Source organism: Mus pahari, chromosome 6 (assembly GCF_900095145.1).
Source record: "Mus pahari chromosome 6, PAHARI_EIJ_v1.1, whole genome shotgun sequence".
In the NCBI taxonomy this organism is placed as follows: Eukaryota; Metazoa; Chordata; class Mammalia; order Rodentia; family Muridae; genus Mus; species Mus pahari.
In genome coordinates this window covers 1,877,757-1,891,072 of record NC_034595.1, presented here as the reverse complement: position 1 = coordinate 1,891,072, position 13,316 = coordinate 1,877,757, and the positions used below count along the sequence as shown (strand labels likewise).

The 13,316-nt window shown below is 50.0% G+C and overlaps 1 protein-coding gene across 1 annotated transcript in view; it reads right to left on the bottom strand.

The window, feature by feature from the left end:
• The window catches only part of Col15a1 (collagen type XV alpha 1 chain), a 105,036-nt gene that overhangs the window by 19,143 nt on the left and 72,577 nt on the right, over window positions 1–13,316 (bottom strand). Inside the window, exons 20-28 of the mRNA XM_021199835.2 lie at window positions 11,768–11,833; window positions 9,629–9,664; window positions 8,249–8,311; window positions 5,919–5,987; window positions 5,775–5,810; window positions 2,989–3,042; window positions 2,833–2,892; window positions 2,082–2,150; window positions 1,924–1,965 (exon numbers count right to left, since the gene is read on the bottom strand). Of these exons, the coding sequence (XP_021055494.1) occupies window positions 1,924–1,965; window positions 2,082–2,150; window positions 2,833–2,892; window positions 2,989–3,042; window positions 5,775–5,810; window positions 5,919–5,987; window positions 8,249–8,311; window positions 9,629–9,664; window positions 11,768–11,833 (495 nt within the window). The remainder of the gene's footprint in view (window positions 1–1,923; window positions 1,966–2,081; window positions 2,151–2,832; window positions 2,893–2,988; window positions 3,043–5,774; window positions 5,811–5,918; window positions 5,988–8,248; window positions 8,312–9,628; window positions 9,665–11,767; window positions 11,834–13,316) is intronic.

Here is a 13,316-nt window from a genome sequence, read left to right as displayed (position 1 = left end):
TAGTGCCTAGGGTGTAGTGCCTAGGGTGTAGTGCCTAGGGTATAGTGGGCAGGTTTTCTTGTCTCGGCTTAGGTAATCTAAATAATCCCAGGCCAACCTGATCTGGACAGCCCCTTACTGAGACTCTTTTCATGGGCAATTGGATTGTTCTGTGTCGACAATTAAAGGTAACCATCTCACTCTGCCTCCATCTTTCCCCAGAAGATGCTCCACCTGGATCTGGGATCTTTCTGTGCTTATAAGTAGGGATTCCAAGCTGCTTAGGGGTCGCCGTGAAAAGATATTGGGAAGAGGAAGGAACCTTCCAGAAAGAAAATCTAAGGACAACCTTTACAAGTGGTTAAGCAAGGTGGTTGGAGTACAAACTGTCATGATGTTAAACTTGCTGGAACCGGAAGATGCTCGCAAAGTGCTGGGTGTGCTTCTGTTTGATAATGTCTCCTTTCAGGGCCTTGTGGGAAACACAGTGTCTCCAAATGCCATGGTGTCCCAGTATGCCACAGGAAATTAAAACAAGACAAAACTTTACTCCAAACACGTTGAGCCTGGCATTGACTTTAAGTAACTCCATAACAGCTCCACCATCCCCCGAGTGTCGACACCGCACAGGGTTCCATGACAGGTTGTGTAACTGCAGTATCATTCCCACAACAGTCTAAAGTTTGTGGTGTCCTGTCTCATACTTGGTGTGTTGGGATTGTTTGTAGGAGGTGGTAAGGAGGTGGGGCTCTGTGTTGGGAGGAGGGACCTTCAGCTCTGGTAAACCCTGGGCAGCCGACTGCCCTTGGATGTGGAGATGCACCGCTTTCTTGGAGGATCTCCAGAACGGGCACTTGCAGCAAATGCCTCTCTACAGTTATCTGGATAAACACGCCCTTGGTGCTGCTGTTGGGCTCACTTGGAGCTTCAGCCCTGTCCCCTTGGGGGGATCCCACGCTCTGCCTTCCAGGCTAGCATGCTTGGACCATGGGCTGCCCACATGGACACCTCAAAGGTCAGATTTGGACATAGGCCTAGGCCAATACACAGCCAGCCCGCCTGCAGCAATTAGAGGCTTCAGTGACCAGCAGCGTTCTCATTCCCACAGGGATCAGTGTAAGCCCACTTCAAAGAATATTTTGAAATGATTGTCTGCAAACTCCAGAACGCAGAGACCACGTCTGTCTAGGTCACTCCTGTGGTCCCCGGGGGCCTAGCAGAGTCCTTGGCACTGGGGAGAGCTCAGTAAATATTTACTGAAAGAATGAGAGAATGATTACGCACAGATCCATGACTCATGCCTGTCCCCGTGTTTCCTCACAGGAATAAATGTCTCCCTATGATACTGGCAAAATCCTACAGACAGTGTTGCCAACTGCCTAGGAGAGGGGCGGGGCTGGGCAAGGATCACAGTGCCTGCACCTGCTTCCTGGTTACCATGAGATCTGAGCTGTGGTCCCAGCTGCCCCACGCTCCGTGACCTTGGGCTAACCAAAGAGCTTCTGTGGGTTAGCTGTCTTCCCATGATAACGGGGGGAGGGGGGAGATAACGCTTGCCTCTCGGGTAACCCAATCTTCGAGGAGGATGGAACTGAGTAGTTACAAATTTTAACTCCCAGTTCCCAGCTCAGAGGCCACAAGTTGCGGTTACTTCTTTTGGTTAAGAGGGAGTCTGTTTTGCAATTTTCTGCTCCTCCTGCCCCTGAGGCCAAATGTGGTTTCACTAACAGATGACTCTCCGTTAAAATAAGCCGGTGTGCGGGTATTTCATTACCACGGTCTGTTATCTAGAAACTTCTAGATCTTTAAGGGCCTATATGTGGACAGATGATATCAGAGTAGACATACAGGAATGGGAAAGTGCCCAAGGCAAAATGGATCCGTTTCTTAGAACTGGCACTGGAACTTAGCCTGCTGCTGAAGATATGCACGCAAGTTACTTACCGGTGTTTTGCAGTGTGGCCGGGCAGGTATTGGAAAAACAGCCTGTGGGAAGAGAACGTGAGGGGAGAAGGCATCAGAAAACCTAGTACCAGCTGAGGCCAATCTGGTGCTCACTGCAGGGTCCCCAGAAAGCTTCTCCCAGCCCCATCCTAACTTACGCCTTTGATGTTAACCACAGCTCCAGGGGGCCCTGGGGGTCCTGGGGGTCCAGGTAGGCCAGGTGGACCCTAAGGGAAGAAAAGAAAAGCTGCTGCTGAGTTTAAGGATGTGGGAGGCATCTACAGCGTTTGCCACACACTCTGGGCTGGAAGCTGGGAGGGAGGAGCTTCCGGAGACTAGAGCAGCTTCTGCCTAGAATCTGCCTGCCCATCCACAGAGCACTCCCACATCTGGGCCATACTGCAAAGGGTTGGTAAAGCATGCGGGAGACAGCAGGACAGCTATGACATCCTGGCTGACACCTACAAATAATGAGGCCCAGAGAGGGGATACAGTCTGCTCAGAGCCACACAGCAGCTCACAGAGAACTGAAATTTGAACCCAGATTCTGGTTCCCGGAGCAATGTCCCGTTAAGATCTGCATTCCTGGGCCGTGTGCAGGAGCGAGGAGGGGGGCACAGGATGCACAGATCCTTTTTTCCTTCCTTCTCCTTTCTGTCTTGTGTCTGCATTGGGGTGACTGACATTCTTCAGCACGGGGATGGTCTAGGTGGGACACAGGACCCTCCTGAGCGTGAGATGAGGGGCAGGGCCGAGTGTGAGGCCCTCTGGAAGCAACGGAGGAAGAAAGAAAGCTTCCCTGAACATGTATTCTGCAGGCCCCACTCATTGAACTTCGAGGTACCGGACAGTCTGACAGGATCCCGTCTGCACTGCAGCCCCAGGTGCAGAAGTAGCCATGATACTCACAGGCAGTGTGACCCCTCGGTCTCCTTTGGCACCCTTGAGGCCATTCAGTCCTGGGCGACCCTAAGATGCACACAAGACACCTTAGTGAGCTCTTGCTGTGGGTCAGCCTTGCCTCCACATGCCCCATCCTTTAGTATGGGGAACACCGATACCTACAGGTCGTCCTGGGAGGCCAAACTCTCCTTTGTGTCCTGGTGGTCCTTTGGGTCCCTAGAAGAAAAACAAGCACCAGGCTAGCAAATGCCCCAAACTTAAAGTCCAGAGATAGGGGAGTGCTAGGACTGCTCTTGTAGGGAGAGCAGCAGGAACAGGATGAAGGGACATTAGCAATGGTCCTGGAGTACCCGCCTGCCTGGTTCCTGGTCTCCTGCCTCTCCTCAGCTAGGAGCATTTGATCAGCCCTTCAGATCTCCCAACTTTTCTAAAGGCTACACAGCCAGGACCACCTCAGTCAGAAAGGAAGAAATAGCAAGAAGCCAGCAGCTTTGTGCCTCTCACCCGAGGTGCCCACATGCTAGGCTGGCACAGAACATGTCCCAGGGTCCCCATGTCCTCTATCCTGAATCAGCCCTGCTCTTCCCTGTGCCAGTTTGTCCAAGAACCAGCTGGAGGATGGTAGTCTCTGCCCCGCCCCCACCCATCTTAAAGCCCAGCCTCTGAACAGTGCTTCAGTCCTCCTGTAGAGTCCCTGACCCATGGACCCTACTTCAGTGATGGTTTTCTGGGTCCATGCATTTCTTGAGTCGCTGCCCTGATCCAAGTTCCTGGCAGGAATCATCTTGTCTACTGGAGCCTGAGGAATGGCAGCTAGACTTACATGTCCCTCTGCCCACCACCCTTACCATAAGATTGCATGCCCTAAAAGATGCATTAAGACAGGATTAGCATGAAAAATCTCCGATACATATGATATATGTTAGTCTTAGGTAAGTGAAAAGCAAACTAGAGCCAGTTTCTAGGGCATGGGCGGGCCACTTGGTAGGTGGTTCTCTGAAACATTCCCCATGTGTGAATGCACTTGGAGTGTCCTGGATCTCATGAAAGTGCAGATCAAGAGTGTCTGAGCTGGTGTATGGGCCAGGGCCTGCCCTTCTGCATTTTTACTAAGCTCCCAGGTAATGTTGGGGATGCTGATCCACAGACCACACTTGGAGTAACAAGCCTTAGCATATTTGTAAAAGAGTTGTAAGCTACACTGGTCTCTAGGGCCATAGTTAGCCCAGATGGAAGCATTATGCAAATTAAAAGGTGCCCTTATTGCCTGTGTTTGGCAAGCTGTGCACAAGCTGGCCTTCAGTGGGACACCCGCCATAGCCATCTGGAGCCTCCTGCTGGCCCCACTACTAACTGTTTGCATTTCCCATAGAACTGGAGGTTACTGAGTGGTTAACCAGTTGGGAACAAGACTCTCCCATCTGCCTTCACTCTCAGCCCATGTAGTCTATATTCGGTCTTTTCTGCCTGACTTCAGGGACCCAAAAGCCTCAGAAGGTTTCCTGAAGGATGTGCTTGGAACACATAGGTGTTCACCCAAGTGCAAACCTTTCTCCCCGGGCCTGAGGTCCAGCTTCAGTCAAACAGATGCCCTATCTATCTATTGATGCTTCAATAGATAGATAGATAGATGGATAGATAGATAGATAGATAGATAGATAGATAGATAGATAGATAGATGGCAGCTTATCTATTGGAGGTTGTGTGGAGGGGTGGAGGTCGGGGGAGGGAGCCCCACCAGATACAGGGCATGCCAGGTTGGTCGCAAGTCTCCCACTTTCTTACACATTAGTTATCTTCTTTGAACCCCTGTTTCCTTGTCATGTGATCAAACCAGAGGGGTGTGAGTCTGAAAAGAGATGTCCCTTAGGAAGCTTACACAGTGCCTGACCCTTAGCGGTGAGCCACACCTGATCTTTCTTCATTTGAGGTGGTGTGTGTGTGTGTGTGTGTGTGTGTGCTCGAAAGGGAAGTTCAGAGTTCATTCTTGGGAAAAAGACCTCAGAAGTGTTCAGAAGTCCAAGGGTGCTACCTATTTTTAAAAGAGCAAAGTCAAAGAGCCTGTGATACTGTCTAGCAGGAATCCAGTCCATTCATCGTACAGATGGGCAGGCAGAAACACAGAAAGTGAGAGGAGGGTATGCCCACCCCAAAGCAATAACATGGCAGACCCAGTACCACGTGAGGTTCCTTGTGGGCTCCCTGGCATCTGTCAGTTCTCACAGTTCTACTCTGCTTCCTGGACACACAGCTACACTACATATCCAAGGCCCCCCAAGAATCTGGGTTCTGACCAGTGGAACGTGCGAGGGTGATGCCCATTCCCCTTTATAGTTCCTTCCTCTTTCTCCTGTCTAGATTTCCAACTAGACAATTCTTGTGACTTTGGATCCAAAAGATGCTGGAGTCACTGTTGGAGGGCAGAGGTCGAGCAGGAAGTAGCCACAGTGGATTATGCAGGAATGAGAAGTGGGACACTGCTATGGTTAACCAGTGGGGGGATGTTTATTGCTGTTTAGATTTATTTATCATTATATGTAAGAGTATTTTGCCTGCATGTATGAGTGTGTATTAGATCCATGTCTGGTGACCACCGAAGCTAGAAGAGAGTGTCAGGTCCCCTGGAATTGGAGTTATAGACAGCTAGTTCACCATGTGGCTATGGGGATTGCACCTGGGTCCTCTGCAAGAATAGCAGGTGCTCTTAACCACTGAACCACCTCTCTTCCACCCCTGTTTTGTTTGTTTTTGAAAGTCTTATGTGGGCCTGGCAACCACTCAGAAGTCCATGTCCCTGTAGTTTGTCTCCCATAAACAGACACATGCTCTGCCACCTGTTACTGCATTACCTTTTATATTTTCACAAGTAGAATAACTCAATCTAAGTGAGCCAAAGCACGGAAAAGGTTTGAGCCCTTGTCCCAACCCAGAAGAGACCCCCAGCTTACCATGGGTCCCGGTGCACCATGGATTCCAGGTTCACCCTAAAACAGGAGACAAGCACTTGTCACTCAGAAAACACTTCTTAAGATACAACCAAAGATGGCAAGCCAAAGCACTTATCTGCCCTCAGGGTGGGCTGACAGAATTACCTTTCTCCCCTTCACCATTTCCAGAGGGATGTCCCCGGTCAAGATGGCGCCAGGCTCACCCTTCTCGCCCTGCAATGCAGAGAATCTTTTAAGGTCCAGCCTCCTCCTGCGGCCTTGATTGAGAGGTCATGTTTGAGAGCTCTCCGTCCTGCTGCCATGGGTTCTGACCTTTATACCACCCCTCCAGCCCTGCCACTCCAGCAAAGCCTTCTTGCTAAAGGATTATAAAAGCCTCTTCCGTGATGGAATGTTTTCTGAGATCTTTCTTCTAAGAGTTGTCTAAGTTAACTGTTCAAGTGTACCCTCAAAGGCTCCAAATGAGGACAGATCTCTCCCCTCATTCTCAGACCTAGCATCCTGCCCCAGCATACTTCTTGCCATAGGATGTCCTTCCAGGGCATCCTGGACATCTAGCTCCTGTCAAATCTGATAGTTTGCTTTCCTAATGACTTGAGATTTGTTCACTCCAAGAATCCTTTTCTTGTTGTTTAAATAGCTGAAACTGGGAGAGGCAACACTATAAGCATGGTGCCTGCCTCTCTCAACACAAGAGCCACCTGTCCTGATGTGCAGCTGTCCTCCATTCTCCAGGCCTCTGTGCAAGCAGCATATTGGTTAGGCAGAGTTATCCTAGATGCTGGGCAAGAGAGGATGGGAGATTTGGGGGTGAGGATGCAGGATACTGTTCTTAAATCCTGCACTCAATAGGCCCATCTATTATCCCGAGAAAAGACACGCATGCAGAAACGAAGGCCATGTGTTCTAGGCGTCCGCACTAGCCCTGGGCTGGCAATACAGCAACCTCCTTTCCACCGTTGAAAGTGGCCAAGTAGGGCATCAAAGTGGGCAGGGAAGCCTCTCTCTCCATCCCCCAAAGCCTGCAGCTGACACGTGGGTCTTACCACTTGGGTGGCGCAGAAAGGCGGTCCAGAGCAGCAGGAAGAGGCAAGCACAAGAGCATTAGAGGCAGAGTGGCAGAGGTGCAGTGGCTGTGAGAACTGGAGCAGAGGTGCCTGGTGGCTGTCCCAGACGTTTAAAGTGACAGAGAATTAGCAGCAGGAGTAGCCTCTAGTAACCTAGAGTCTTAGTCTACCTACTTTGCCACATAGAAAAAGGAATATGGGAAGCAAGAATTGCCAGAGTCAACCCAATCCCACCCCTTCTCTGCAAGCCCACCATAGGGAGGCGGACATCACCACTCTCACGTGCTTGTGGCCCAACAAACCGGGCGCTCTGCTTCCTAGTGTTGAAGACCAAGTCTCTGGGGCCTATTTCCTTGTCCTTGGGGGCAATGTGGCGCATGAGAAAGAAAGTCCAGAGAAACTTCCAATCCTCAGCCCTCTCAGAGATGCTCCTTTTAGACTCTCCAGGGAGGTATAGCCCCACCCCACCCATGTGCAGGCTCTGAAACGGGGATGGGGCTGGGGGTGGGGGTGGGGGTGAGGGGTACCCTCACCATCTGCACTACTTTCCTGTCTTTGTCTTCCTATTATACTTGGTATAAGAAACTGCCAGGATCCCTACCTAGGGGAGCAAAAGATGAGAGAGGTATAGCACACAAATGGAGAAGGGAATGCATGAGGAGAAGCCAGAGTCTTTGCTGTCTACTTATGGATGCTCCCGTCCTCCTCAGCTATGGAAAACTACCTGGAAGTTGATTGTAAGAGGCTGTGTAGGGGTACAAAGGGTGGCTACGAACCCTGACCTTCTCCAGAAGTTCCCTGCATGGCATCTACTCTAACTACACAATGTCCCAACTTAGAATCACCAGACAGGATGGCTCGGCGTGTGAGAGCAGCATTCTAGGAGGCATTGAGCCATGCACTCTTCAGATGGGGGAAGGGTAGGCCCAACAGCGCCCTTCCGTGTGAGATCAGAGACTCCGTCAGCTAGAAGGTGTCTGTGAAAAGGCATGGCACTTCTTCATTAAAATAACCTTCCATCAGCTGGAGAGATGGCTCAGAGGTTAAGCACACTGGGCTGCTCTTCCAGAGGACTGGGATTCGAGTCCCAGCACCCACATGGCTCCTAACAACCTTCATTATCTTCAGTTTCAAGGGATTTGATGCCCTCTGCTGGCCTCGGCAATCACCGCATGCATGCAGTATACAGAGTTGCAAGCAGGCAAAACACTCATACATTAAAAAAAAAGAAAAATAAGACAATACACTTTAATTAAAGGAAGCATCCTGGTATTAGAGAGTAGTGAGGATTGGGAATCTTTTAAACATCACTGAATTGCACTGTAGGAACTGTGTCTCCAGAAGGAAACAGTTGGCCAAATGTTGATGGCCAGCCAAATCTAAGCACATCCCCACCGGAGCCCCTACCTGCTCTCCTTTTAGCCCTGGGAATCCAGGCACACCGGTGTCACCTTTTGGTCCTCTGGGGCCCTGCAAACAATCATTGGAGGGTGTTAAAAGTTAAAAGTTAAAAGAGGGTGTTGTGGTTAAAAGTTTTTTCTCCAAAACAGAAAAACATCTCTCTCTGTGTGTGTCTTTGTCTCTATCTCTTTGTCTTGCCTGTCTCTGCGTCTTTGTCTCCATCTCTCCCCCTGAGCCTCTCTCAGAACAAGCTCTTATCTAGCAAGCAGAAGTCACGGTTAGCTCTGATCTTTCCTGACTGTAAGGAGGTAAGGGACTGGGCAGGAGGCAAGCCTGGGTGTTGGAGGCCTGGAGAGCCCACATCGGTGTGGAGAAGGATGCCCCAGTGGAACATCTCACGGAGCTGGCTAGGGAACACTCCTAGGAAGTCTGGCCCCCTCATTCTCACGGAGGAAGACATGTTGGAATGTTCCAGAATGTGCCCTCAGACTTGAAGCAGCCATCTTAGGGACTGCAGCTAAGAGGTCGGGCCTCTTTTCCCGCTAACCGTGCAAGGCTGTTTACTGCTCGCTCCCTCTTCTGTTCTAATGTCTAGTGAATACGGTATTTTTAACCCTCTTCATAGTTTATGCTCACTTAGAAAACTGTTTAAAAAAAAAAGCATGATTGTATTAAAAGTTCCAAAAAGTATGAAAAGATAAGAGGAGATCATCTACAGTTCAGCCACCAGGAACTCACTCCTACGGGGCTTTAATCTGTTTCCTTCATTTGTTCCAGACACAGCACCTCAGGCCTTTCCAAGTTGTGGACTTTTAGAGAAGCAGTGCAGCTCTCCCCCTGGGGCCTCTCTTGGCCTTCTGTATAGGCACAAACTCTGACTAAACCAATAGGTTCTACTGCAAAAAAAAAAAAAAAAAAAAAAAAAAAAAAAAAGTGTCGCCCTCCAATAAGGCACACACAGGGTTAATCATCAGCCTTCCACTCCATGGCTCTCCTCTGTCCTCACGCACTTCCTCTGTCTTGAGGGACTTTATCTGCACAGACTGTCACTTGATATGCTAGGGTCACCCAGCTACTGCCCAGGGCTGAATGGTCCAGGGGTAGAGATGTAAGACCCAGCCCTCTGTAGCTATCATAAAAGTAGATACATACAGGAGAACCCGTCGCTTACAGCGGAAAAGAATGAATACGAGATGATTAAAAAGAAACCCTATGGGTCTCAAAGGAGAGGACATGTCTGCGTCTGCGGAGAGTATGAAAACTATGAGTGTGTGCGATGGAGCTAAGGCTCAGTCGTGAGGGACGAAGGGAATAGCTTCTCAGGGGTATAAACAGAACAAGCATAGCCCCTGAGCACAGGTGGAAGCTAGCCACTGCAGTACTTACTGGAAATCCTGGCAGCCCTGGCACGCCATCTGGCCCCTGCAACACACCAAAGACAAAGGGTTTTCAGAGTCAGGAGGACTGTACCTCATGGGCTATATAGTGTCTCAGGAGGGCAAAGACCTGAGCCTGTTTAATCCAGCAGGGATGGCATGGGAACCTGGGTATGTCACTGATCTCCGGGACCTGCCAAGGATCCAAGCCCATTTCCACCCACTGTGGATCACTGTCCCACTTTATAGAAAGTGATGCTGAGGACTGGGGTTGGGGGGAGTGCCACCAGAATCATAGAGCTAGCTAACGGCAGAGGCAGGATCTGTCCTCAAGCACCCAGAGGCATGTGACCCTCTCCAGGTCTTCCCCTGTTCTCCACAGAAGCTTCCTCTGAGTGGTGACTCAGTGAGACGTTCCCGGGGCAGGGACGGACAGCATGGGAACCTGGGTAAGTCAGCTCTGAGGATGGGCTTGATGACAGGCTGGGAGGCCGGGGGAGAAGCGGGTCCACGCTGGGAGCTGTGGGTCACAACCCCCATTCCTGCCAAGTCCAGGTTGCTGATGCTATTAAAGGGACAGGAGTTTGACAGAATGGATAGATAGATAGATAGATAGATAGATAGATAGATAGATAGATAGATAGATAGATAGATAGACAGACAGACACACACACACACACACACAGAAACTACATAGAGGGGTCAGCAAGGTGGCTCAGCAGATACAAGTGTATGCTGCCAAGCCTGATGAGTTCAATCCCTGTTTCACATGGGTAGAAGCAGGTAGTAGTGAACCAACCCTCCCAATTTGTCCTCTGACGGCCGTGAGCATTCTGTGGCACGCACCCCCATTTCATCACATGCCCTTCAAAACACACACACACAATATTAACAAATTACATTTTTAAAAGAACTAGTTAGAAGCAAGTCTCTTTAACCCAGTGGCTATGGGGCAGGGGCATGAATGTAATACTAGAGTCCTCTTAGGAGGAAGTTGCAACAGAGTAAGTAGAAGGTTGATCCAGCCGTAGGCACGAGGAGGACCTGGATTCACCCTCAGGGAGGACATTGACGGGGAAGAAAGGATGAAAGGCAAGACCTGGGCTCCATCGACCAAGGGCCCAGGGCCCAGCAGCTCAGAGATGCCAATGCTCATGTTTAGGCTGTCTCTCCGGCTCTGCTATCCACCCTCTAGCACCCTAAACCTCTCTCTAGCAGTTCTAGGGAGAACAAAGGCCCCGGTGAATGGACGTTTGCCCAGTACCTTGCCTGCCTTGGACTTTGAGTACTGGGTCTTTGGATTATTCATTTCATTAGCAATCAATGGATGGGAGCCCCATGGGACACCACACAGGAGAGGTCATGGCAGAAAGAGCCTCACAGATGCTGCTGGGGCAGAGGCCTCTTCCAGATAGCTGCAGAAATCTTGCGGTATATTCCAGGTCTTTCTCCCCTCACCCCTGCCCAACATGAATGGCTGCCCCAGCAGACATCTGCTATGCACAGCTATGGTCATGTATCTCTGGCTCCAGAGTGACTTGTCAAGTACCACGGGGTGCCAAGCACTTTCATCTTCTCTACCTCATATAAATTGTCCCAATGTCTGGAAAGAGAACCAGGGGCTCTGAGTGGCTGTCAGAGATGAGGGTGGACCCCCAAGGCTCCTATGGCCAGCATTTCTCCTCCCTGGTCCCCGTCTGATGCCATGGGAATGCCTTCCTTCTTTGGAGACCCTGTCAACCATGAGCCTCGAGGGGGACATTGAGTTCCCCCATGTGTTGATTTATTCATCTCTAAAATGGGGTGAGGAAGGGTGAAGTGGGTGTCAATCTTCCTTTGGCTCCAGTGTCCCATTAGCAGCATCCTGCTCTAAGAAATGAGACTGTAGACCCACGACCCCACCCTGGAGGTGGTGGTTCCAGGTGCTCTCCCATCTCACACAGATTTCTGGTGCACAGGAATGAACACTTCTGCTCCCTGAACACAACTCTGCACCACAGACTTTAGTATTATATAAACTCGAAGATGTAGGCTTCCTTCTTTCCGACTTTGATAGACTCTGGCTCTATGCTTCTGGAGCTAAAACCCAACCCTTTCCATGGTGGCATCTGGGTAGAGACCTCACTCAAGGGCAGATGCAGATACAAACCGGAGGCCCCATGAGCTCAGGAATGTCTGAGAAATTCATGGATCCATTGGTGATGTTGATCAAAGACTGAAAGAGAAAAAATTCACAGTGAGGACAGAGAAAGACAAGTGCTCCTTCTTGCTTCTGGCAAAGAGACCTTAACTGAAGTCACCCAGTATGGAGTACATTGATCACACCCCAAAGTCACTGCCAAACACACCCAGCCCTCCCACTCCCCGTCAAACAGCCCCAGCCTGCCTGTCACTTTTCCTTTCAAATTAACTTTAAAATTATCCAGTAGATGAATTCCTTCTCTCTTTTAAAGCTATAAGCATATGTATACATACATACATACATACATACATACATACATACATGTGCCCTTATAAGATGTATGTGTATGTGTATAATATAATTCATATATGTCATTGCTTTAGATAATTGCATTAGGCCCTGTCCCCTCCCCTTCAACTCATTCTCCCCTACTCCATCATCTTGTGTGGAGCTTTCCATGTGCAATTCTGGAAGACATCTATTTTTAGTTTGAACAGACTGTCAGGGAGCCCTCCAAAGGGGCCATGCAATTTACACTTCCCCCACAAGTGCTCAAGATTGTCTGCTTCCCTCCCCACAGGCTTGGCACTTTTAAATCCTACTCTTTCTCCTCTTAACCCTGCCCATTCTTTCCCCAGGTCATTGGGACTTTTTCTCTGGGCACAGAGTGTCTGCTTTGGAGTGCTGATGGTAGACGCAGAGGTTTAAATGACACTCCAGTGTGAACAGGCAGAAGGTAAGGGGCTGGTGGACGGGGAGGCATTGCCGAGCCTTTGCTTCCTCACAGGGATCGATGGTGACATGAAAGCCACACACTACTGCTTCCCTGGGAATAGGGGGCATTCTGATACCTCCCTTGGAATGGGGGATCAGAGTGGAGCCACGCTTGGTTTGCTCACCCATGTGGTAAGCTTTCCAGGTGAGATTTTGGAATATGACTACTAACAGATTTTTTTTAAAGCGAAGAGCCATCCAATGAGCTCTTTTGAAGACACCTCCCAATGAGAACTGGCCCTCAGGGGTATAACCCTAGCTCCTCTTGGTCTCTTTAGCCCCACTCTGGAAGATGGAGGATGCTTCCTGATGGCATTTTGGGGCATGTTCAATACTGTCTTTCTCTCTCTTGTCTGACTCTGGAATTACTCGGCTCAGTATTATGGCTGGATTCTGGAATTAGTGGCTCTCCCACAGGGTTACAGCCATCAGTGCCAGCAGTGAAGGTGATCTCAGGCCTGTGTGTCTCCAGTTTTGACTTGACTTCTCAACTGGCTTAGGGTCTTTCTGGAGCACTTATCTGGGGCGTCCTCGAGACTCCAGTACTTTCTAGGCGGTTGTCTGACTCCAGACCCTGCCCAGCAGAAAAGCAGACTCTGAAGGTCGTATGTAGGAGTGTGGTGGCATGGAGTGGGTAGGAACAGATAGGTTAGCATGCTGGCAGGTGCAGGCCGGGACACCCTGGATAGCCAGCCACCAGCCTCAAGGTCCTGACGTGACAGGCTGCCTACTATTTCCCCTT